General features: G+C 32.6%; 1 protein-coding gene across 1 annotated transcript in view; it reads left to right on the forward strand.

Moving 5' to 3' along the window:
- LOC143225174 (alpha-mannosidase 2C1-like) overlaps positions 1-27,578 on the forward strand; it is a 146,280-nt gene that overhangs the window by 67,491 nt on the left and 51,211 nt on the right. Inside the window, 4 exon segments of the mRNA XM_076454133.1 lie at positions 7,453-7,612; positions 17,454-17,599; positions 21,642-21,880; positions 21,883-22,032. Of these exon segments, the coding sequence (XP_076310248.1) occupies positions 7,453-7,612; positions 17,454-17,599; positions 21,642-21,880; positions 21,883-22,032 (695 nt within the window).

The following is a 27,578-nucleotide window of genomic DNA, read 5'->3' on the forward strand; positions in this document are numbered from 1 at the left end:
GATGTCCTTACTTTCTTGGCAGAGGATTGTAACTTGAACTTCTTTGGGGTGGGTGAAATTAAATTTTCCATTCCAAACTTTGCATTTTTGTACCTGAGCCAAAGTGGCAAACTCATATTTCATCTATAGTTATGAAACTGTTGAAATATTTGTAGTAGGCATTGGTTTTCAACAACTCAGATTGATTTCTGCTGAAGTGACAACGTTTTTGGGACCCATCTGGCACTAATCTTACTTATGCCCAAATTATCGCTTAAAATTCTTGCTAGAGTACTTTTATAAATCTTCACTTTCTCTGCTAACTTCCTAATGAATACTTTTCTTTCATATATAACCAGTTCATGAACTTTATTGACAGTTTCTTCAAAAGTCTGCAACACAAAAATAGTCTTTGTTAATTATGTGTTGCAAGTTGTTTAGTCATAAAAAAGCTCAAACTCAGTATTTATCAGAAAATATCACACATTGCACTTTTTTTAGTTTGACCATAAACTTTTCTTACAACCTCTCTATAATATACTTCTTTCAATACTTTATTTTGCCTATTTGAATATTCACCACTTTGGCTATTAAACATAAAAATGTGGGAAAAATTGACAGACTTACTGGGAATCTATGACTTTATCTTCTTAAATGGTGTCATCATTACATGAGTATAACAGTTACCACAAGGCATCAAACAAATGTCTTACCTTCAGATGTTGCTCAGTATCTCAAAGTAAAAGTTGCAAAACCTTTTAGTGTTGATTTATGAAATGATCAAATGTTAAGCTATACATAATCAAATGATTATCAAGTGATATCCTATTCACAACTTATAAATCACTACTAAGTGGCTTAGAAAACATGGAATGCCATTTTCTTTCAGTTCATCCCAACAATACTTATCTGGTGAACCTAAATTAAAATATACCAGTGTTCTTAAGTCCACATGTTGCCAACAAATATTTGCATGAATTGCTTTTAGACAAAATCTAAATTTTCTTAAGCAGTTCCTTTTGTTAATCAGTTTTATCACACTGCATCTGAATTGCAGTTGTTATTTCTTTAACTTTGGTATATTGCTATAACTATGTTATTTAAATCTTGTTTTTATCTTGCATAACACTAACTCTTTTCTTATGTATTATATTCTTTCCTAACATCATGCAGTAGTTTGTCATTAATGTATAACCTTGTTTCTCACTTTGGAAAGAACATTTATTTGAAAAAATTACTAAGAAAATAAAAAAAACTAAAACTAAAGATTGTTTAGGTGATTTATCCCAAAAGTCACATTTTATCACCATTGCATTTCCTTAGCTAGTTTTATGTTTCTGTATATTTGAATTTTACTTCACAAACATGTTTTAGGTGTAAGAGTCTACTAACATTCATATTAAGTGTATGCCTTAGGGAATTTGAAAGCATATGAATTCTGATAGTTTCAAGGTTATACTTAGTGAATCGATCTTCATTATTTCTAATGGTGTTATAAATGGAAACAGTCCATGACAATGGATAGTAGTACTGAACAATGCAGCTGAAGTAACTGCTTTATTGTGGTTTTCAAATGAAATTTTGTCCCTTTGTAAGAATTGAAATTGTTTGATGTAAATTTTAATTTTGTTCTCTGAATTTCTGTTTTTGATATTAGGAAAAAAAAAACTGATGTAAATTGCCCATATGATCACTTGAAATTTTTTTGTACCAACAAAATTATTTTAATCATTGTTTACTTACCTTCATACATTTATGAATGTTAATGATCATAGACTATCCATTATTTTTTTGTTCAAAATCGTTTTTGTTTTTTTCATAGAAACAGAAATAGTTTTAATGTTCTAAATTACACTAACAAGTTATTCTTATTACTGCACGTAGAGTCACAAGCTCTTTTAATTTCTAGTAATCAGAAGAAAATAGTTATTTCCAGGTACAAAGTTGAGTTTATTACTGGATAATTTTTGTGAACAACAATTGTTTGATACTTTTGCAGTAAGAGAGCAAAAATGGACAAATTATTATTGTATTGAATTTTAGCAAAAATGTGCATTTTTGTAGTATGTACTTGTTACGTATAATTCCTGTTTTGATTCATTGTGCAAGCGAGATATGTGGATGATTCATGCACTGATAAAAAGTTTGAAAAAGTTAATGTTTTGAGACAATTAAATAATTTATAATTTTGTGTGCTTCTTAGTATAATAACTTTTTCTTGTTGTGATGATTTAATTGTAGTCAAAATATATTAAATTGATTCACACTTAAATCTTAGTAAATATATGGACAGATATATCTCACAAATCAAAAAATCATGAAAACTATATACTGCTGCATACCATATATTCCCGACATCAGCAGAAAAATAACAAACATTTGGCAAAAACTGGTAACAAAATATAACATCCCAGTTATACCAAATTTATTCAAAAACCAGGCACAAAACTGAGGTCTATACTATGCAAAAACTACACTGACAAACATCACACCAACATTATTTATAAAATACAATGTGATAACTGCCACGACTTCTATATTGGAGAAACAAGTAGAAAAATGGAAACCAGATTCAAAGAACATAAAAAATCACCTTCACAGTTTTTTGAATACTGCAAGTCAAATAAGCACAACATAACCATAGAAAACACTCAAATACTAAATAAACAAACAAACATAAACAAATGCAAAATTAAAGAAGCCTTACTTATACAACAGCTTAAGCCCAAAATAAACCAATACAAAGGAACACCTTAATACCTATATTAAAAAGTAATATAATAAATAATAATAATAAAAATAAATAATATAAAATTATATATTCAAACATCTAAGCCCATCCTCTACATTTCAACACTCAGTTACACAACTCCTTTCAAACATGTGGTCAGCTTCCAGTCAGTTACCTCTTTCTTTCTTTGTGAACCTGACAATGACAGAAGAGGGTTGAAAAGTTGTTCACTCCTCTATGTAAAAAATTTTCTCAACCCAAACGAGCTGTTTTTACATATATACTGTGCAGTTTTGTCTGTTAATAAATATGTAAGTGCACAGTGACTTTTCAAACACCCTGTAGAAACTAAATGAATGTTGATGTGTATTAAATTTACTATATTTGTCAAATTTGACACGCACAGTTTTCTTTTTAAACACAAGTATATTTTAATATACAAACAACAATACAATTTATAATAATAGTTATTACAAATGATGATTTATATATAAGAGTTTTACAAGCTTACAAACAATAATGAGTCATCTATCTGGTTTGGAACTGAATATTTTAATGATGGTTCATGATAAATGAATTAATTCTGTGTTGATATTAGTACAGTTCACTTAACGGGTAAGCTATATTTCGCTGATCGTGTATGAGTTTTTCATAAATGAAGGTATGTAATGTTGTCACACAAATGTTAACATTTAAAGTTAATTCACCAAAATTAAACAGTTTGTAATGTTTGAAATCACCACTTTTGACAAAGTAACCATTTGTAATTTTCCCTGGTTCATTCTTTGGGAGTGCATATTTAAATATTAAAGATATCTGTGGATCCTTTTCTTGCTTGGCAGTCAGTTTACTTCCAGCAAGCAGAATTTCACCAAGTAAACACTAGATCTCTCACATGCATCATTATCCTTTGACAAGGAATTGTCAGTGTGACAATTATATGATACAAAAATTTCTGAGACAAATCTGTAATGTTGTCTTCTGAATACATGTCTATATTTTGTTATTGGCTAAATTTTTAAGCTTATGCTTGAGTCACAGGGACAACAAGAAGAACAGCATCATCCTTAGATGAGATGATGATTGGCTTGCTAACCATTTTGGGTTTATTAACAAATTTTCCTTCAGCCATATTGCTCCCCAGCAATAATGTTACACCTTTAATTGGCAGAGTAGTCTTACTTCAGCCACTATTGGTCCAGAAACTAGGTCTGATGCTAAATAAATGTTATAAAGCATTAACAAGGCCTTTCTCAATACTCTGATCAACAACTCACTAATGGCAGAACTTGAATCTCAAGGCAGTATGCCTACAAACAACAAAGTTTGAGTCACTCCAGTATCGCATACAATACATATTGGTATGGTTTTAACAGTGTCATTTATCAAAGACACAGAACCAATGAACACGAAAGATCTAAATTCCTCCCTAACTACATCAGCCTTTTTTTTTTGACTAAATCAACAATATCAGGTTATCTGGTGAAACTATGTCCATACATGGACATGAACACACTGGATGTTGCCTCTTCTTTCTTTTTTCAAGCACCAACAGTTAGACATAACGTGACCAGGTCTTTTGACAAATATGGCAGACATAGCTTGATTGTTAGTTTTATCAGGACTGTCAAAAGATTTTGACTGGAAGAGTTGGATATTTTAGAAGAATCTTCAACTTTAATGGATTGAACAGATACAGGATTTTCTCAAAATGGTAGGAATTTGTTTTTTATGAAAAGTGATTTTATGTGTTAAAGCATAATCATTTGAAAGAGCTATTGCTTCCTGTTGTGTTTCACCTTTTTTTCTATCCAAGTAAGTTTTGAGGTTGTCACTTGTACAGATTTTAAATTCTTTAATTAGACATGACTGTCTTAGTTTGTCAAAACTATTGCCAATATGCAATGAATTATGTCATCAATCAGAATAAACCTCTTTTTCATGGGTGAATTCCATATAAGTTTGTTTATCTTACTTGCTGTAACTTCAAAACTTTTGGAAATGAGCCACTGATACTAACTCGTACATTTTGAGAATAGCTGCTTTAACCTCATCATAATCCATATGGTCTTCTAGACACAGAGTGACATAAGGTTTTTGTGCTTTACCAGTTAAAACACTTTGTAATAATAATAATGACAATTTTTTGATAAACCTTTTCATGGTTTGAACAACTTTCTCAAAATATTGGGAATATTTTTCAACTTCAATTTATTTAAATGTTGATACTTTAAATATTGATTGAGTTCAAAGTTGCCATTTTGTATTGGTTAATTGTGGTTGAGTCTAATATCAATTTCTTTCACCCTGATTACTTTCTCAGCCATAAAACTATGCTCACCAAATAAAATTAACAACGAATTGGACAAACTAAAACAATACTACATCAACAAGTTTCCACCACAAACTGTAGAAAACATTATACGCACACACCTAGACAAAAAGCAAAATCAACCCAACATCAGCAGAAAAATAAACAACATTTGCAAAAACTAGCAACAAAATATGACATTCCAATTAACTCAAGCCTAAAATAAACCTATACAAAGGAACACATTTATACCTATATTAATATATAATCAAACATCTAAGCACGCCCTCTACACTCCTACACTCAATTACACAACAGCCTTCAAACATGTGGTCAGCTATCGGTCAGTTACCTCTTTCTTTCTTTGTGAACCTGATGATGACCAAAGAAGGTCGAAATGTTGTTTGCTCCTCTGCTAGTGCTTTCTCTACCAATATCAGCTATTTTTAAATATATAATTTGATATGGACTTGTTCAGCCTCAAAACATTTACTTTCTCTTTCAGGTTTGATGGAGGCTTATTTGGTCTTGAGATGCTTACTTTCTCTTTCCATCTATATGGACTTGTTCTTTTTTGTTTTTCAGCTTTAACATGAGATTGTTCAAGCTCAATTTATTTGAGTTTTACCTGGATTTTTAATTTATCATTATCACTCAACTCAATTTTTAGCAATTCTTTTTTGTATCTTTCTAGTTGTTCAAGGAAGGGTGATTCAAGAAAACATTAATAATCAAATGTGACAAAATCTTATTGGCACTGATAAATATAAATTGGATTAAGATTTGGATTTTAATGCAGATTTAATTTTGTTTCTGATTTAGAGTTTGGACATGAGCCCACAATTTATTATATTATGTACAACAATTTCAGATGTCCCCAAAATTTAATTTTAATTTAGAAGCTAAATGAATGTTGTTATGTATCAAATTTATGATATTTTCCAACAAGATTGATACATACAGTTTTCTGTCTTAACACAAATATCTTTTACTCTGCAAACAACAATACATTTTATAATAACTCTTATCACAAAAAGTTATGTAGAAATGTTAATTCATTGAAGTTAAGCAGTTTGTAATGTTTGAAATCTTTAAATGTTCCTGGTCAAGTATCTGTACTTTCTTGATTAATAAACTCTAATCACAATTATAGTTTCTGAGGTACATAGTATACCAACTGTAGAAAACTAACAATATTAAGCTGTCTCTTGTTGCATCAACTTATAAACTTTAGACAAAGTTCTCAAAAGTTTAGTTGGTAACAGTATTAGTATTAGTTTTTTGTGGCCCAGCATGGCCAAGTATGTTAAGGCATGTGACTCGTAATCTGAGGGTTGAGGGTTTGCATCCCAGTCACGCTAAACATGTTTGCCCTTTCAACTGTGGGGGCGTTATAATGTGAGGGTCAGTCCCACTATTCATTGGTAAAAGAGCAGCCCAAGAGTTGGCAGTGGGTGGTGATGACTAGCTGCCTTCCCTCTGGTCTTACACTACTAAATTAGGGATGGCTAGCACATATAGCCCTCGAGTAGCTCTGTGCAAAATTAAAAAACAAACAAACAATTAGTATTTTACATACATCCATCATACATTGTAGATCTTTACGCTCAAAAATCTTCTACATATGTAAAGAATAGGCAGTACTTTTGCAATACACTTTAATAATACAAGTTATGTTCATTTCTAAATATATATTTAACTAAAACAAACATTGGTATTAGAATAAATATACATTAGTAAATCCATGACAATCATAATACATTAATTAAAATTGTGTGTGCGTGTCAAATCTTGTGATTTGGAATATTGTAAAATTGAGAAGAAAAGTTTTCATTTGTTTGCAAAGAAAACTTCAACATTCAAAAATAATTAAAATAATGAGTTTAGTTTACAGTGTACATTTTTATTATATAAATTTAATCAGAACATAAGAAAATAGATATTTGTTTGTTTTTTTGAATTTCACACAAACCTATATGAGGTTTATCTGTACTAGCCATCCATAATTTAGCAGTGTAAAACTTGAGGAAAAGCAGTTAGTTATCACCATCCACCAGCAACTTTTGGGCTACTCTTTTATCAATGAATAGTGGGATAGACTATAACATTATAATGCCCCACAGCTTAAAAGGTGAGCATGTTGATTTTGATGGGAATTCAAACCTTCAACCCTCAAATTATGTGTTGAGTGCCCTTACCACCTGGCCATGCCAGGCCTGAAATCAGTATCAAAATATTAGTTATCCCAAACCTATTCTGTTGATGCTATTTGCAGTCTTCTGCTATTCAGAAAAATCCATGTTATACAAACAAATGTTTTAAAGTATTCTCATGTTTTTTATAGAAAAACATTAATGGTATTTTGTGGCATGTTGTTGGATATTTTTGTATTTATTTGCTTTTTTCTGTCTTTGATTCTTCTTTTAAACAGACACTGTGGTATGACAAGATTTTTGACTCAGAAACTTAGCTGGAATCTGGTGAATAGATTCCCACATAACAACTTCTTTTGGCAGGGAATAGATGGTAGTACTGTATTAACACACCTTCCACCTGGAGATTCATATGAAATGAAAGTTACTGTTGAAGATGTATGTACTATTTACCGTTCTGATTGTGATGTATGTTGATTTGTCAAAAGATTTTGTGAACATTTTGTAGGCCTTGTTTAATAATGTTTAGTTGATCTGTAAACTTTTTCTTAATCTGCTCAGATATTTATTTGTAGCCATAAAAATACAGACACTTGCAAATAAGAGTGATAGAAATTAGGATTTTGTGCCAGATGATCAGTTTTATAAAAATGATGTATCTTGGGTAGCTCAAAAGTGTCTGATTATTTACATTTAATTTGATCAACTTGCAGGTTGTCATGTCTTAATTGGATGCTTACCATTTTATGGGACAAATTTATGATACTTGTATCCTTCTGGTCAAACCAAGAATGCCTTTGAAAACTTTATAGATAAACAGTTCATCTTGGAAACTGTGAAATTAACAGTTCATTGTGATTATCTATTATTCCAATTTACTTTTCCTTTATGCTTTAGATACACAATATTCTGATAACTAGCTGCATTAACAGACTTCCCCATGTGAGTATGTAAAGTATATTCAGTCACATCAGAGGAGATAGTCATAGTTTTTACATGGAATTGCAAAGATTCCTGCCTGCTTTATCGAGTGTCTGTATAAAGAATAAGACTAAAGATGCTGCCCTTAATATGGAATATTAAGATGCCTGTTATTGCAAAATTTATTGTGGTTTGGAATAGGAGAAAAAGAAAGAGGCTAAAAAGGTTTGCTTTTAATGGTGCAGTTGCTGCCGTTTAAAGTGTCTGTTAATAGAGTTATGCTTTAGTTATTTTAAATGAAGGTGTTTTTGATATGGGATTAAACAGCCATATTTGAGAACAAAAAGACCCCCACTATTCATTTGAAACTCTGTAATGTTTTTGCAAGAGACAACAGAAAGGCCAAGGTGTGCAAAAGATTGGACTCTTATGTGGTTGTTTTGATTATTTTGTGTATATTTTTGTACATTTTTATTAAATTATAATTTGGAGGTGTCAGGAGTACAGTTCTATTGCATGTGAATACTGATTAACCACTATATAGATATTACAACTATTTTACATATACTATTGTAAATCTTATTAATTTTAGTTTCTGATACTGTTGATGAAGTCATTGCAATGAATATAAATGTACATTTATTTGCAATGTGTAATAATTTAGTAGCTATAGTCTGAAATAAAAAGAGTTGGGCTAACAGAATATTTTTGTTTCAGTTCTAATAATTGAAAATATTCTGCCACTATCAAATAAAACATAGAGTGCATCAAGCTCACATTTCATATGACAGTTAATCTAATATGGTAATTTCACCCAATCAAAATTTTGCAAAGTTGTTTGAACTGAGTTTTGAAACTGTTAATGTAGTAAGCATTACATTTGCTGACATGCCATAATTGAGTAGAAATTACACAATGCTATGCTTACATCACATCACATCATAATGTTAAAAGCAAGAAATTCCATTTTTTTTCAGTCATTGTTTTTTTTCCAACCATACAGTTGTCCTAATTGCCTAATTGGATTTAATCCCAACCGAATTGATTGGGTGACTGTTGGTGGTGGTTCAACTGACTCTTAAAGCTATCTTTTCAGATTCTATACCTTCTTGTTTAGTTCATTCTTAATGATTAGATAAGTACTCATAAAGCCCTTTAGATATTTTATAGGTTAGAGTGGAATAAAATAGACCTCTTGTCCTTTTCTGACTTTTTGGTTTTGTTTCATTACTTGTCAAGCTAATTCACAAAATTTTTATTGCTAATAGTATATGGAAGCAGTTGATTAACTTCTGTGTGCCTCTAGATTGTTTTAATTCATACATTAATGGAGCAGATCATCAGAGCACATGATGAGGTGATGTCTACTTGGAACTGTGATGTTTTTATGCTGCTGTAATGTACAAAAGTCATACCAGTTTCAGCTGTCATACATTTATTTCTGTGCTGTCTTATCATCATAAAGTGACCTTTTTATGCTGTTTATGTAAAATCTGCTACTGGAATCAGTATGTATTAAGAATTTACATTCCTGTTGTGAATACACCAAAATCAAGGTTTTTTTTAAAATATGCTCCAGGAACTGGAATACTTGGTTACATTTCTCACTTTGTCTGAAATGTATCAACTTTATAGTGAGAAGTCATAATTGTGAGGTGACTTTGGAGAAGGTGGCCATAAACCATTTGTGGTACAATGCAAAACTGAGAAAATTAAATACTTCTAATTTGGTAACATTTGAATTCAATATTACATTACTTCACTTATTGGAATCTGTAGGGATTTTGTCTTTGCCTATTATGTTAACAAGGAGTTTCTGTTCCATGTGCATAAATGCATATTTTCCTGGTTTCATTTGTAAGCTTATCTTCTTTTTATCTGCTGAAAAATGTTTTGTAGCTTCTCAGCCACAAACTTGAATATGCAACCTAGCATTGAGAAATTGTTAACAAAAATCAAGCACTTTCTCATTATAATTTCTGTTAGCCTCTTGAAAGATGCAGGTGTTTTATACAGACTGTATGACATTATGACAACTCATGCAAGCCATTTTTTTCTGCTGAAAGTATTCTGGTGTTTTCTTATCATCCAACTTGCCACAACTACAATCACAGACTAATATATTTGTTCTCCTATATATATATATCGTCAGATTTGCTGCTTCATTTGTGCCTAGTTTGTCTTCATTCACAAAAATGAATTTTGTATTAGCTGGCCTAAGTGATGGTTTTGCTTGGAATGTCTGATACACATCAAGATTTATTAGAGTACTAGCTGCTTCTGTGTAATCCAGGAAAACTTTCTTTTACTCAAGTACTCTGAAAGGCATATACCAAGATTCATACAGTTAAAAGAAACCTAGGATTGAAACCATACCTTTTGGTGCAAATTGTTCATTGCACTTCCCCAAGTAGTTGGCCAGACCATCCCTGTACTCACTTAGTTTTCTGCAGTTGTAGTGACATTATTCACTATCTTTTGTTGGCTATGCTTCACCTGTTGAGCCTTTGGATAAAATCTAACTTATTTTCTATCTTGCTGCTTGGAAAGGTATGTGACTCATTGAAGGTAATCCAAACCTTCACAAGTAAAGGAAACATTTTGTTTTTCTCTTCTAGGGCAATGTTTGGTTGGTGTTATTTGCATATGCTGTACCATGTAAACTATGGGAATACTAGGATAGCACTCACTATTTGGTGGATGCCAGTGTGATTGCACTACAGTGCTGCTGGAATTCATGGTTAGCTGATTAACCTTTGACTGAACTCAAGTTTGGTGTGACGTGGACACCTGGATAGGATGGTATGTTTAAACTAAAGCCACTGCATGTGCTGCTGCAGGTTTCTTCTTTTGTAACCCTTTGAATTTACCACTTTGTATATCATCACAGACTATCTTTGTAAGGATGAACAGATCTCTCACATGCAGCTGCTTTATAATTTTGGTGGATATCCCTTACATAAACTTGTCAATGAAGATATACAGGTGGTATGATGATGTCATTGCAAGGTAAGTCTTACCATGAAAATAACAGATTATCCATATAAGCAACCAAGCTGTTCTGGCACCCTTTTGTGAGCTTTGAATTTGGTTTGATAGAGTGGTTAGTTTTACTCTGTCAGATTTTAGTGCATCTCAGCAATAAATGTCCCACAGTTCCAAGGTTGTGCCTCACTCAAGCTCTTGACGGAGTCTATGACCAGACCATCTATATTCAAGATAAGGCTTTGTATAAGCTGCTCTAAGATCAGCTGTTATAAGCAGTTCCAAAAACTAGTCCATCTGTTCTTCTGCTGAGCCCTTTAAACTTGGGAGTGATGTCTTTTGCCTTACTCATGGATATGCATGGTCGTGGTTATAACCTTTTATCTCACATGACTTGGCTACCATCTGAAGAAGATATCCTTGACATTACTAATAAAGCATGGTAAGCATGTTTAAGGACATTAACTCTTGTATGAGTATAAAACTGAATATAATAATAGTAATAGTTATAGTGATATTTTTCTGAATGTATAATAATGATAGGGGTTAATGACACTGTATTATAAATATAAAACCATAATAGAGGTAATGGCATCATATTCTGAATTGAAACAATGATAAATATAAGAAATATAACAATAAAAGCATCTTACAAAACAGTGAATAGTTCCCTTTGACTCCTGGCATAACCATTAAAGGGCAGCTTTTATGTTTCTTTTGCAGTAGTCCTTGTGCTTTGTATACCATAGCAAGTAATGTTCAACAACAACAAAAAATCAATCTTCTAAAGTGTATATTTAGTCACTATTTCTGTACCATGTTACACTGTTAGTAAATATGATGAGTTTGTTGCCATTTTGTTACCAGCAAAATATAAGTGTCATGAACTTATCAAAATATTGTTGGCTAGAACTGTTGAGGGAATGTCAAGAATTTGTTGGCCAGAGTGATCAAACAAGATAAAATGTGAGCAACACAGGTCTGGATTTTGTTAAAAATTTGCTTATGTGACCAAACCCTTACACTGCGTGAGAATAATTTATACTCACCCAGAGTATTATGTAGAGCTATACAACATGTTTAGTATTTTTTTTGCATCAGAAAATGGTCAGATTTCACATACAGAGTCTAGATAATTCACAAATAACTTCCAAATAATTATATAATGTTTTTGTTTTGGAAAAACTTTATCTTTTGTTTACTATTTTCACTACTGTATCTCTGTGTGGGTTTGATTGACCTTATAAGAACCATAAAAACGTAGGAAATACATATAAGTTGCACTTTTTTGTTCCAGAATGACTGTACATTGTGACAAGAAATAACATATATATTTATTATATTCATCTTATTGATCTTTCAGCCGTGTCTGACTAACATTACAGAAGTTGCAGAGAAAAGGCACGTGTACTCATTACCATATCCAGTATATAAAATTGGCCTTTACAAATTGACCTCTCTTGGCTTTGTTCTAGTGGGCCAGTATTTTGTAAAATACAGTTACATTTCAGTTATAATACATCACATATATATGTATATTATTACTATTTGCAATTAAGTTCTCAAATTTTATTTACTTTTCTTAAAACATAGGATGGTAAATAAAGATGCAAAGAAAAGTGATCTCTTCTGATTACTAACTTTGAACTCATTTGTTGCTTGCTCTAATTTGCTAAGTCTTGTCAAATTTCACATGTGGAGAATGTAAAACAAAACAGTTTTTTAGGTTTTTTTATGTATATGCATTTTTAAATAACAAAACCATCATAAATTACTGTATTAATACTACCAAAATCCACTATAATTTATCAGTGTTAGTAATTAAGCTGTATTTAGGTCTAAAATATTTGATAGTTCAAATGATATTTTCTGTCACCCTTACCCTCTAAATTAAGACACCAAAGAAATAATTTCAGGAACTTTTCAACTCCAAGAGCATGAAAAAGCCACATGGGAAAAATTCTGAGCCATTGATTGGTTATAAAACCATAAGTAAGTGAAGTGGGTGTATCTAAGGAAGTATTTCCAAAAATGGAAGGGCCACTTTGTTTGATTTGCTAAATATAGTGATATGTCAGTAAGCAGAAAATATAGGATTTTTTATTATATATTCCAACTTGTTGCTATTGATAATTTGAGTTTTTAAATTGTAAGAAACTATAGATTTTGTACTTTGACATTATAAGCATCTAATTTGAACAAAATTGGCATTCAACATATGACATGTCATACAAAAACCAATATTTAGAATTTTTTTAATATTTATTTTTAAGCTAAGAAAGTAATTAACATATCAAATTAAAGTTTGAATTATAATGTACAATTTGATGCCAAACTTTTTGAATTCATTCATGAAGTACTGATAATATGTATAGGTTAAACAAGTAGATGTTTTAGGCAATATATATTTTAAACAAGTAGATATTCTAGGTAATATGTATAGTTTAAACAAGTGTCAAAGAGTTTGTCATTGTGTTTGTTGACTTACAATAAAATTTTTAACATAAATCAACAAAAGTGATTACATGTTTTTTGACCCCCAACTATAGGAAGATCCATAATGAGGTGTTTAATCAAATCTTTAATTTTTGAATATGTGCCACTATTATCTGTGGTAAGAGTTATTTGACAATACTAATTCCTGTTGTTTTAACCCAGTGTACAGGTTTTATTACTTAATCTTCAATGTCATTAGTAGCCTGTTGTACCAGGTCTATAAACTATTGATGTATCAAGCCAGTTTTTATTTCTAAAAAAAAAACAAAAAAAACTTTTTTCTTGCTATCTATCTCTCAAAGTATTGTGACTCCTCAACAGAAGTAATGCAATACTGTATGGTAAATGGAAGTTTTTTTTTTTTTTACAGTTCATGATATTACTGTCATTATGTACCAGGTAGTTTGTTCCATTATGTTCTCAGATTAAGGATTCTTGATACTTTTTTCTGTTACTTTAACTGGGCCCATCTTTTGCTGAATTTCTCTGTTGCTGTTCCCATGTCTGCTTTTTTTCTACTTTTATCTCCTCAATAATAAACAAGAAATTTGATGTTTGTTGTTCTGTGTGTATATTACTCAAGTATATGACTTGTTTTATTTTACATCAGCTGTTTTTTGAAGAATCTCAGGCTACAGTTTTGCATGAGCATCCATCACTCGAGTCTTTTTTTTCATTCTTTTTATCTTTCTTACTTTCTACTTACTTCTCTTGATCACCTACTTATGAAGCTTCTTTCCTATCTGTGTATGCTTCATTTCTTTTGGAGGATTTATAAGTGACCATGCCAGCTTTGCTAGAGAATATTGTACATACCTGTTTTCTACTTTCCCTTTAATTTCTTCTTCTGTTGAGTCCTAGTTAACTTGGTTTCTTTGTTTCTGGGATGTACTTTGTGGGTTGCCTTACCTTTGTTTCTGATATTTGACTTCCTCAGTCTTTTCTCATGGATCCTGTGTTGCAAGTTTTCTTTGTGGTGAGGTTTTCTGGGGTGTTTCTTATACTTTGGAATCTTGAGCTAATACTTTTCATCAGCAGTCGCCTCTGCTCACTTTTATCTCTTGCTTTTTTTGGACAGGAGACCCCACCATATTTCTCATTGTCTACAGCTTCGCACCCTCTCCTGTTTCCAGTCTTCTTGTTAATATTACAGTCCTTGTTTCTGAGGGTTGATCATCTTGAATCTTGGACACTATGCTTGTGAAGCTGCCCATTAGCTCTGGTTCAGTGGGAGATTAGGTCTCATACTTTGCACACTTGTGGATTCCATTTGGTGAAGAAAGCTTGATTTTTGAAATGGTTTCTTTGTGAGTTTTACCTGTCCTTCCATTCACCATCTTACCTGATTAGAATGCTGTGAAACAGTTCTTTAACTGTATTCTGAGATTTGCTCCCTTCCATTTTTTCTCATTCCTACAAGACAGGAGGCTGGCATTTTGAAATAACTGTGCCTCATTTGAAGTGACTTTGGTCTCTCCTCTGTTAAAGATGGACAGTTTTCTTACTCTGCAATGAATACTTTCCTGTGATATGGATAACTTAGATTGAGATTTCCTATTTGTCTGCCTGCCTTCTACTTCCTTCAGTTAATATTTTTATATTGGGGACTTTCTTCCTCTTGAATATGTCTATCCACATCCTCTTCAGTTAATTCCAGCCAATCAACTTAAGTATGTCCAGAGATCCTATGTCATCTTCTCACCTCTTGCTGTCACACTTGATCCCACATGACCTTGGACATTTCTTTCTCATCTCCTAACCTGGACTTACATTTGTTGGTGGCTCTTTAGTGTTCAGCAGTAAATCTGAGTGGTTATAATGCTCACATATGCAGATCTTCATGTTGGTGGCGAGTTTAGCGTAAGTGGCACATTGCATAGTTTTGTACTTAATAACAATCAAATCTAAAAGCAAAATCAGTAAACCAGTACCTATTATGGTGAGATACAGTTCAGGACATCTGATTCCTTTTTGAGTCTGATTTCCAGAGGACTAGTTTTATTAGCACCTCATCTAAACTGGATCCTTCCCATTGAGTGGACTCTTCATGCTCCTTTGTTTTAAATGGATTTTCTTCCACTATGTTAATCCCCTTTATATAAATTCTGAAGATATTGGCTGCTTATCAGGTTTACCATAATCTTCTATCTCATTTGTCTTTTTATCATGATTCATTCAGAAACCCTTGTCGTTTCTCGCATCCAATTATAGTATAGGGAAGTATTTGCTTTTAGAACTTCTGTTTTTCTTGCTCTAAACTTTCATTTTTGGGCTTAAAATCGCTATCTCATCTAGACTGGATCTTCCCTTTAGAGTAGTCTCTCTATTGCCCTGTGTTTTCAATGGATTTTATTCCACTGCAATAGTCCTATTGTCACTGCTTTTCTACAACACCTTTCTTCCTCTCTTTTTGTTCTTCAATCACATACTGCACCTCTGTGGCAGATTAAGCTTTGTGTCTTAAATAGTTCAGTCTTTTACTATATATTTCAGGAATATTTTCTTCTTCTCACATGCTGAATCATCATTCTCAACTTTTCTGCCTTAGATGCCTCTGGCATTATATATCAAGGGGTCAGGTTAATATTTTCCCTGAATGTTCCTTCACCTCCAGAAATTGAGCAATTTGGGATGGTTATTGGATGTTTTGTCCATTTCACCTCCCTTTCATTTCTTTCCTATATGGTCATTCTGATCCAGCGTATCTTCTTTGTCCTGTATAAAACTAATCATTGTTATCTGTTTCGAACTGCCCCTTATGATGGCAGTTGACAATGTCTTTTCATACCATTGGATTCATTTTGTAATAATATAGCTCCTATTACTTTAACAAGTTGGACTATACACTTAACCTGGTTAGTTTATTCTTTTATGGGTGGTAACCTTTCTTATTTTTCATGTCTCCTCCCATCAGCTGTGTTATCTCACAGCTTCTCTTGCCTTTATAAGTTCACATTCTCTGTATGAAATCTTGCAGGTTGTGATGTAAACAGTTTTTGACAGATTAGTGTTGCATGACTTATACCACATTGTGATTTCTTTTACCCTGGGTTTCATCTTCCTTTGGTTGCCATTTTCTGCTCTTCAAAGATCCTCTCTAAGGGTAATTGTTTATTTTTATTTTTTGCCAGGGCTTTCAACCATTATTACATTACCTGGTAAGCCATCTCAGGCGGTACGCCACTTTGATGTTTTTTGCATTCTTCTAAAGATGTAGCTTTGCATCTAATTATGCTGGTAAATATCCAATATAAGCATTTTTCCAATACAGTAGGACCTGATTTATTGTCATAGCCATACTACCCACAAGTATTTATCTGTCTGTCTGAGAAATAATGGGTGTGTGAGTAACTTTACATTTTGCCCACCTTTGTGACATTTTATCACCATGTGAAAGCTTCTTTTTATAATATCTTTGTTAACTTTTATATGGTGAAATTTACTCTTTGCCTCACTAGACTACACCCTCATGAGTGACATGCTGGTTGGATTTTCCCTTTCTGATCCTATGGTTTAAAAAGGTACTTATCTTTGTAATTTTTTTCTCTCCACAAGAATCTCCATTATCATAGTAATATGGGATTTTTATTTTGTTTTGTAGGAAATTGAGAATATGTTTCTTAAGTTAAAAATTTTTCTTTCCTGAAAATATTTCATATATATATATATATATACACACACACACACACACACCTCTGGATCACTTTTTACTGTGCAAATATTATTTTTTAATTCTCCAAGAATGAGCATTTATTCCAGTCTGTTTTTTTTTTTTCATAGTATTTTATTTTTCTTGTGAAACTAAGAAATTGAACTATTTTTGTATGTTAAGAGTATATAAGGAATTCTGAATTCTTCTTATATTGTGTCATCATAGGCTATGAAGACTTTTCAAAATCTTCAAGACAAAGGTCGTGTCTCTTGTAGCCTAATGTTGTTTGGTTATGGAGATGGAGGTGGTGGACCAACTCAAGATATGTTAGAAAGGCAGAAACGACTTGTTAATGTGGATGGAGTACCAAGGTAGTGTTTTATAGTTGTTGATGAACAGGTGTTTATTCAAATGCATTCTGTTGGTTTTGCATAGATAAAAATACATGAGAAAATGTTTTGAAAAACATATAATTTTTCATTGATAAAGACTTATACGTTTTAGTTTTACAGAAATTTGAGATATGTATTTTCACCTTAGTAAAACTGGAGTTGATCGATGACAACAGGTATGATCAACGAGACCGAGCTTCTGTAGTGTGTACATAACCTGCTGTAACCTTATTCTAAGCACTCAAGTTATTAGATTCAGCACTTTTAAATATCACTCTTGTTTGATTAGTATGTAGGAGAATTTTAAACAGTTTGTGTGTTATAGATTATGTAGAAGATAATTTTTCTTTAGTTATTTTGATTTTAGTTGTTATTTGATCTAATTTGAAAAGTTAGACAACATTTACTGCTGCTTTGTGTGTAATATGATAGTTGTATTGTGAGAATAAGAATATATAATTTGTAGTAAGGGTAAGTAATTTTTGTCTTTGTGAATAACATAAAGATTTGGATTCTGGAACATTTTGATTTATCTAAGCCTACTAATCTTCAAGTAAGAAGTATTTATCTCTTTCATGTCAATACAGAAAACTAAAACAATTCAATGAATTTTTAAACATATCCCTCTCCAGAATAGTTTCAAACCTTTTTTCTTTTGATTCTTCAAACACTTATTTTGTTCTCAAGTTCTTGATTTTGTATGGAAATATATATTTACTAAGTAGTGTTTTCTGGACTTTCTCAAGTGGAAGACTTTTAGAAGAATTTTTGATCAATAATTTTACATAATGCAAAACTATCCTTATAATATTTTTTTTATATGACTTGAAATATTTGAATCTTCCTGATAGGTGGGTGTAACTTTTGAAAAGGAGGCCTGTGTAAAGTGATATTGCTATTTAGTTAATCTATGGAAACTGAATATTTTAACCCATTTCAAGTGTGCTAAATTCATAAACCAATATTTTCATTCTAGAAAATTTGTTCCATCTGGACTCATTTTTTTCCATTTTAAATTTTGATATAAAATTCACTTTATTTCAGATAACTTTGTAGTCAAGTCTTTACCTTCATAGTTATTTTATTTAAAATAAAGGTTTGAGTTGAGGGAACCTTTTATAAGAGTAATCTTTTGATTTGGTTGTGTTAACTTAAAATTATATTCTGTGATAAAGACTTTTCAGCAAAACATTATCCAGTCAACATCTTACAGTAGGCCTAATGTACATATTTATTATTTCTTTAGAGTTATTCACAAAAGCTATGTAAAAGGCAACAAAACTGAAGCATATGCCTTTTATTTGCATAAGAATAAATTCAGCCAGTGTAGAATATCTTTTTTTGCAATAACTGTTACTCTCAAAAATATTCTAAAGACAGCTGGTTTGGATATTAAAAGTTTAATTGAAATAAAGTACAGAACAATATTTCAACCTTCATAGATAATCTTTAGGTTAACAGAAAGAGTTTATACCTCTTCTTACAATTTCAAACTCTTGTGGAGGGAGTATATTTAGCAAGTCCAATAATAACCAGTATAAAGTCAAAATTAGTGGTGGCTGACCAGAAGCAGGATCCTATCCAAGGTAGACAAAAAGGAGAAGAGATGTTATACTTGTTATAAAATGGAATAGATTGCAAATGAATGCAAATCTATAACCAACAAGCAGTAGCAGAAATCACAACATAAAGCAGCTGGAATTAGTTACAAAGATGATACTGACAAGAAAGAAGAAAAGAACAGCTACCACCATGGATGCTGCTGCCAAAAGAAACAAAATCAAGGTAATTCATTAGATTCATCCCAGAAAGAATTGTTATCTTCATGACTAAACAGTATATGATTGATAACTAGTTCAAACCTGTGAACATGTTAAAATTGCCTGTAGTAATTGAAGCATGTGATAAATGTCAAGAGGTGACAGCAACTCATAACATGCCAGCAGGCAAAGGATATATTAGGGAAAAAAAGTGAAGGTACAATGAGACACTGGTTGTTCTAGTGCTGAATGAGAATCATTCTACTGTCTAATGACCAGATGATGGACACAATATGTTTGTGTGAACTGACTGATGGGACAGTGAGAAAGTTTTTCATAGTAACAAGAAAGGTGGATACTCCATATTGTGTGGAAGACCTTGAAACTATGAGCATGAAGGCACCAATCCATAATTTGTTGATTGGAAATATATCAGCTTGTAGAAAGTTGGAGGAACTAAACAGAAAGGGATTGATAAGGCATTTGCAATCACCAAAAGAGCTCAAGGGGAGAAAAGAAATAAACAGGATATAAAGCTTCTTAATTTCTCATTAAACTGAAGGAAGCACAGAAAAAATGGCCCATCATTGCAGAAACTTTGGTATATTGCCCAAGAGAAATTAAAGCACAAGACAAAGAGGAAAGAGACTAACAAAATAGAGGATTGGAAAGGAGTATTTATAACAGAGGCCAAAAAATTGACATTTCAAGGACATTTCCTTGTTGTGGAAAGGGCTGTTTGACATACAGGAAGCTATAAACAGAATTAACTATAAAGTGAAAGTAGATGAGGAGATAAGATCTACCATGCAAATCTATAAAGAGGTATTTTGAGATGGAATAAGGCATAATAGGTATAGCTATTGAGGTACAAATGGACATGGCAGGTGTGGCTGTCAAGAGGAAAAACCCGAAGACAGTGACTTTGTTATAGAAAATGAAGACTTATTAGATTCAAAATCACTGGATAGAGATGAGATGTACAAGGATGTCAACAAATGTAAAGAACTGACTGGCAAGCAGAAGAGTGACCCACAAGTATGCAAATGTCTGTATAAATAGACCAGGCAAGGCAGACAATGAAGATGGCTGGATCTGATACAGAAAATTGATTTTAAGCATTTGGTGAGCTTAGCCTCAGTGTGAACTAATTGTAATTGTATTTAAAATCATATATGATAGTTATAATGATAATCAACATCCCCCAAGAGAATGGTAAGGTAACTAACTTTCCAGAATTTCTATTTGATTGAAATGTGAGGGTGGTTTGATTTGAGTTTTAAAGGAAAAAAAAAAAGACTTGTATGAAAGTACTGTACCGCTTGAACCTTTTGTATAGTAAGCTAGCTTAATGCGTATGTTTACCTTATTCTCATTGCTCACTTTAATTTAGTTTGTGTTAAGGGTTTCATTTTTCCAATTCATTCAGTCACTTAAGAAATTTAATTCTCCACCACTATTAATTTTGTCGTGTCTTCATTTGCCAGTAAGGCATTTTGTTTATTGTTTCTTACATCTGATTTCCTTTATTTTGCTAATAACAAATTAAAATATAATCAGTCCTACTGCCAGCTAAACATGCAAAGCTTTTGTCACTGCAGTAATCAAGTGGCTTTGCATTTTACATTCCAGTTGTTAGAATACCATTAAGCTATAACTTGGGATTTTTGCAGAAGGAATTTTACAGGTACATATGTTATTATAGTTATTCATGCTTATTTCAAATATTCTGTGATTTGTATAGCTTTAGTGTGTTTTTATTATTGTTTATATTTCTGTATGTGTGTGTGTGTGTGTGTGTGGTAAAGTGACAATAAAGGTTGTGAGTTACTATAGTACTTTTGTTTTTCAGACTGTTTGGTGCTTTAATATGCTCATTTTTTAGGTATACAGTGGTATTTAAGTTTTATAGTATATTTTACAACACAATCTTAGTAGTTATTCCTTTCTCATGAGCATCAGTTAACATAATTTTGTGCAATTATACCTTTTTTTTCCAATCTCATAACTTCAAAATTTCTAATAATCTTACATCTATGTTAGTTTTAAATATTGAAACAAGTAAGATTTATACTTTAATAAGTAATTCTAAACAATATTAACTCCTACTGACAGAAGCATATGGACAATAATAGCTAACTAAAACTAGTTTTTTGTAAAGATAAATGAAAAATATGTATCTACATTTCGGTCTTAAGCACTGTTTTACTAATTTTAGTAGTATTTCATAAATTTCACATAAATTATATATTTTTGTGCAGAGTCCAGTTGTCAACTCCTCAAAATTTCTTTGATTGCTTGGAAAATTCCAGTAAAAACCTCTGCTTTTGGTCTGGTGATTTATACCTAGAGTTGCATAATGCCACATATACCACCCAAGCTGTATTAAAATCTATGAATAGGAAGTGTGAATTTGCTCTTCGCAGAACTGAGATTTTGCTTAGCATTTTGATGGCTGAAAAGAAAGAAACAAAAACAGATTATCCACGTTTTGCATTAGAAAAATTTGGAAGACTTTACTCCTTACTCAGTTTCATGATGTGCTTCCTGGAACATCTATTAATGAAGTAAATGAAGAAGCTTTTAAAATGCTGAATGATGTTTTTGACTGTGCAACTGAACTTGAGAATGTTGCTGCTTTAGAGTTATTTGGTGAGTTTGATAATAATTAGAAAAATTCTCTTATCCATATATTTATCACAATCATTTTGTTAACCTATGACTCTTATCACTTTTGCAGTTTCTTGGCTTTATGCTCATATAGTTGTGAAATTAATTTGTAACTAATTCTTCAAAATAATGTAACTTTATATGTTATTTCTATTCTTTTTTATTCCTTATGTATTGTTGATCAACTTCATCAATATAGGCTTCTGAATTAGGATTTCAGTGTTAATCTCCATGTCCTTGCCCAATTTCCATTTGAATCTGTTGCTACACATTTTTTGCTTCTCCTGCTTTCATATGTCTTTCTTTCCTGTTATTTCTATTTGTTTTTGCTCCTTATGTACTGTTCATCAACTTCATCAATTTAGGCTTCTGAATTAGGATCTCAATGTTATTATTCATGCCCTTGACCAATTTCCTTTTGAATCTCTTGCTACATGTTCTTTATACCACCTTTCTCATAAGACCTGTTTCTTTCTCCTTCTCACAAGTGGTCATCATTATCTAATATTCATACTACAAAAATGCATATTCTAACTGAGGAAAAAGTTAGGATACCCTACCCCCTAATAGCTAGTGTTACCCCTTATGGCTGAAATAACTGCAGTGAGATGCTTCTTGTAGCCATCTACCAGTCTCTGACATCGGTCTGAAGAAAGTTTGCCCCACTTCTCAATGCAGAATTCTTTCAGCTGTGAGATGTTTCAGGGATTTCTTGCATGTACGGCCTGTTTCAAGTCATCCCACAGCATCTCAATGGGATTAAGATCTGGGCTTTGACTCAGCCATTCCAGGACTCTCCATTTATTAGTTTTCATCCAGTCCTTGGTGGAGTTACTGGTATTTTTTGGGTCATTGTCATGTTGCAGGGTCCAGTTCCACTTTAGCTTTAATTTTCATACAGATGGTCTCACATCCTTCTCAAGCATCCTCTGATACACAGTAGAATTCATGGTGGATTCTATGATTGTGAGCTGTCCAGGTCCTGCTGCAGCAAAACAGCCCCAAACCATGACACTTCCACCTCCATGCTTCACAGTTGGTATGAGGTTCTTTTCCTGGAATGCTGTATTTTGTTTACGCCAAACACGTCCTCTGTTCTGGTGTCCAATAAATCAATTTTGGACTCATTTGTCCAAAGAACATTATTCCAGAAGTCCTGGTCTTTGTTTACATTCTCTCTGGCAAACTTCAGTCTGGCCTCAATGTTTCTCTTAGAGAGCAAAGGTTTCCTCCTTGCACACCTTCCATGCAAGTTAAACTCTGATTGTAGAGACATGCACTTTCACATCAACAGTACCCAGAGCCTGCTGTAGGTCCCGTGATGACATGTTAGGGTGTTTGGAGACCTCTTTTAGCATCTTGCGGTCTGCTCTCGGGGTGAACTTGCTTGGATGACCAGACCTGGGCATGTTGGCAGTTGTTTTGAAAGCTCTCCACTTGTTGACTATTTTCCTGACAGTGAAATGGCTGATTTAAAATTCTTTTGGGATCTTTTTAAATTCTTCACCAGACTCATAAGCTGCTACAGTTTTCTTTCTGAAGGCCTCAGAGAGCTCTTTTGCTCTCACCATGGTGCTCACTCTCACTTCAACAGTCAGGAGCACACCAAACTAAATGTCTGAGGTTTAAATAGGGCAAGCCTCATTCAAAATACTGAGTAATGATCTTCTAAACATGTGCACCTGGTGTGATACATTTGTGTATGAGTTGAGCCATTTTAAATGGGAATAAATGTGGGGGTGTCCTAATTTTTTCCTCAGTTAGAATATGCATTTTTGTAGAATTACATTTACAGAAGATCTTGAAAAGTCTTTTCTTCAGTTTTAATTGTTTAGTTATATTCCTATAATCTCTCAGTATTGTTAAAATTGAAATTAAATATCTATATATCCAAAAATGTTTCAAAAATACACAGGCTTTCATAGGGTGTCCAAACTTTTTCACATGACTGTATGTCCATTTGTTGTATCTCACAGGTATACCTCATATTTTAATTATGGAATACTTGTTTTTTTCACAGAGATTGTCCTTCATTTGGTTAATTGTTTTTGTTCCTTCACTAGCCCTTTCATCTTTTCAATGTCAGGTTCTAGCTAAGGGGGAGAGGAAGTAGTACTGTTTCAAAAGTTAACGTTTTCTCACTCTGAAAATGTATTTTTATGTACTCACTTCCTCTCATCCACTTCCCACCCTTCCTTCCCATTGGTTTGTTGGTGTTTTGGAGTTTGTATGTGCCAATTCTCGAAAGTGAGGTTGTGTTGCAATGATAGAGGGAGCTGTCTGCACTAGTGTAGAGGGCACAATGAGATTGGTGGAAGATGGTTACATGATCAGCACTTGTTGCTGTAATGATGACAAAATTTAAGAGTATAAGAGAGTGGTACACTGTTCATAAGATTTACCGATATTAGAGGGCAAATGAAAGCCCAGATAGCTAAGGGTGAGGGAAGATAACCACTTGTCAAAATACATTTTTAATGTTAGAAAATTTTAACTTATGCTATTCATTTGCTCATGGAGTTACAGGTTTATTTATTAATCAAAGCTAAGTTAAACATAGGTAACATTTGTCTCAGAATTTCTGTTAAAAATTTGTGTTTGAAGTCAAGCCCATAAGTGAAAGTGGCTACATAAAATGTTAAAGAAGAAATAAGCTTATTCATATTAATATGTGGACTTAATATTATTTTTACCAAGTTGTTCAAAAGAACTTGCCCATCAGTAGAATGTGTTAAAACTGGTGTCAGAAGTGACACATTTCTGGCAATGATAAAATGAAACTGTGGCTGAACTTTAAGATGACAACCAGTGCAAAATGTGAAATGGTGAAAATGTTAAAAGAAAGTCAAAAGAAAGAAACCAAAAATGAAAACATCAATAAGAAGAAATAAATAAATAATTCAAAGACCAAGAAGAAGGAGACAGAAAATTGAGGAATATAACAGGAATTTAATTATAGAGTTAAAAGAGAGAGATATAATATTTAAAGAAAAATTAGAAACAAAAGGAAACCTGGTTGAAGGTAAGATCAATGAAGATATTTGAAATGCACAGAGATTGATTTCAACAAAAATAATATTAAAGAAATTAAGATGGGTTGTATTGGCAAAATTGAAGAAGTACAAAAAAAAAAGAGATCATTTAATACAGTTACGACAGAAAGTGTTCGTACCCCTGCGTCCTGAGTGGTTTCTGCTCATAATTTAAAAATTACTATGAGTAGGCTGATAAAAGTATAATGTATTATAAATATTATACTAACACACATCTATATAGATTTTTATGTAAATTAAACGACAGATAAACTGTTTATAAACAAATAATTAAAAATAGTAGGAGTAGAAAATGTTTGTACACTTCATAACGTGTGAAAAAACTGATATTCCTGTAAACATTTTGTTTAGTTTAGCAAATAAACTACATTATACCATTCCAGAACTAGACACAGAACTAGAATTCCATAATTATTGGAATTTAGCCAACAAAAAATGTACTTCTGGCAATTTAGCGCCATCTCTGTCATTATCTGCTTGGTCATCATGGCGAACAGGAAACAACTGTCCAGTGATTAAAAAAACTGAATTATTGTACAATACAAGTCTCATATGTCTTTTCTTGGTATTGCTACACAACTTAATGTGCTGAAATCTACTGTTCAAAGCATAATTGCCAAGTTTAAGCTTACAGGATCAACTGCTAACCTCCCTCATTCCAGATGCCCAACCAAAATTCTGAGAGAACCAAGAGGAAGGTTCTCAGAGAAGTTAGTAGGAACCCTTCTTTAACACGTAATGACTTTTAGAAACTGGTTAGGGAAACTGGGGTTGAAGTCAGCACTTCTACAGTTACGAACATGTTAGCTCTTCTGGGTTCAAAGCATGCCGTATTCGTAGAACTCCATATTTAAAGCCTGTTTATTTAAAAGCATGATTGAGGTACGCAATAAAGCATGTAGATAAACCCTTTACCTATTGCAAGAGTATTCTTTGGTCAGACAAGACTAAAATCGAGCTTTTTGCCCACAATGATGTTCGCAATATTTTCCGTAAGAAGGGGGAATCAAATCTTCCAAAAAATACCGTCCCTACAGTTAAACACGGAGATGGCTGTATCATGCTATGGGGTTCCTTCAGCTCTTCTGGTGTAGGCAGCTTTCATCGCATCAACGGAATCATGAGAAAAGAAGAGTACGTTGATATATTAGGCACTTACATCAAAAATGATGCTTGGAACTTGTGGCTTGGGCATCATTGGATCTTCCAGCATGACAATGACCCTAAGCACACATCGAAATGTGTGCAATTCTGGTTGTAGAGGAACCATATAAGCGTTCTGGAGTGGCCATCGCAGTCACCCGATCTCAACTCAATTGAAAACGTTTGGCATGAGTTGAAGACCAGGGTTCATCAGCGTCATCCGAAAAACTTGCAAGAGTTGGAGGCCTTCTGTAAAGAAGAATGGAAGAAAATACCGGTCGAGTACTGTGAAACGATCGTGGAGGGCTATGAGGAGAGATTGCGCCAAGTAATTCACCTGAAAGGCTACACAACTGACCATTAAAGTAGATGCACAAACACTTTCTGACCCTCCTATATTTGGTTATTTGTTTATAAAGAGTTTATTCTTCATTCAATTTACATAAAAATTTATGTAGATGTGTGTTGATATGATATGTATAATGTACTATACTTTCATTATCCTGATCATGACACTTTTTAAGTTATGAGAAAAACTACTTGTGACGCAGGGGTATGAAAACTTTCTGTCGTAACTGTATAAAAGAACATTGAAAACAGAATAAGACACTTGAAAAATGAATTGATAAATGTAAAGAGTAAACCAGTCAGTTCTCTTTCTGCATCCACCAAAGAATTTCAGCCTAAAACACCATCTATTACAAACTTTGTGACAGAAAAATGTCTCTGATGTGCATTTATTACCATTAATGCTGTGACATCTTTTTAACTACTACAAGACCTTACATGATTATTCCAGCCATGTCACTGTCAAATCCAATTCTAGACATTATCTTGCAAACTCATAACTTTACTTAATATAGAAAACCAACAGAAGGACTATGATGGAAAGGTACCATGAGAAGCATGTTTGGCTTACTTAAAATAACTTCAAAAGTGAAAAGGTGATATAGTGAACAAGAAATTATTAATCTTGCTGCTAATTTTTAAAAGGGCCAAGCTTAATTAAGACATTAAGTAATCTTCCAGTTTAGAGCCATAGCAATTGCCAAGAACTGATAGCTGCTTTATCCAACAGTGGAAGGTATCTAGAGCAAAGTTTTAGAAACAAATATGGAGGAAAAGAGATCTTAGCTGAGCTTACAAAAGAGTTGGAAAGGCTTGCTTAATTTTCTTACTTTTATGCTCCATTTGAAGTAGATTTGTTGGCACATGAGTAATTTATAGATGCTATAACAGATAAGGATGTGAAAATTACCTTGTAACAAAATAAATGTACATATGAGGTATGGTAAAAAAGTTCTAAGACTTCACTTTTATCCCAAAGAATAA

This window comes from Tachypleus tridentatus, chromosome 9 (genome assembly GCF_004210375.1).
Source record: "Tachypleus tridentatus isolate NWPU-2018 chromosome 9, ASM421037v1, whole genome shotgun sequence".
Classification (NCBI taxonomy): Eukaryota; Metazoa; Arthropoda; class Merostomata; order Xiphosura; family Limulidae; genus Tachypleus; species Tachypleus tridentatus.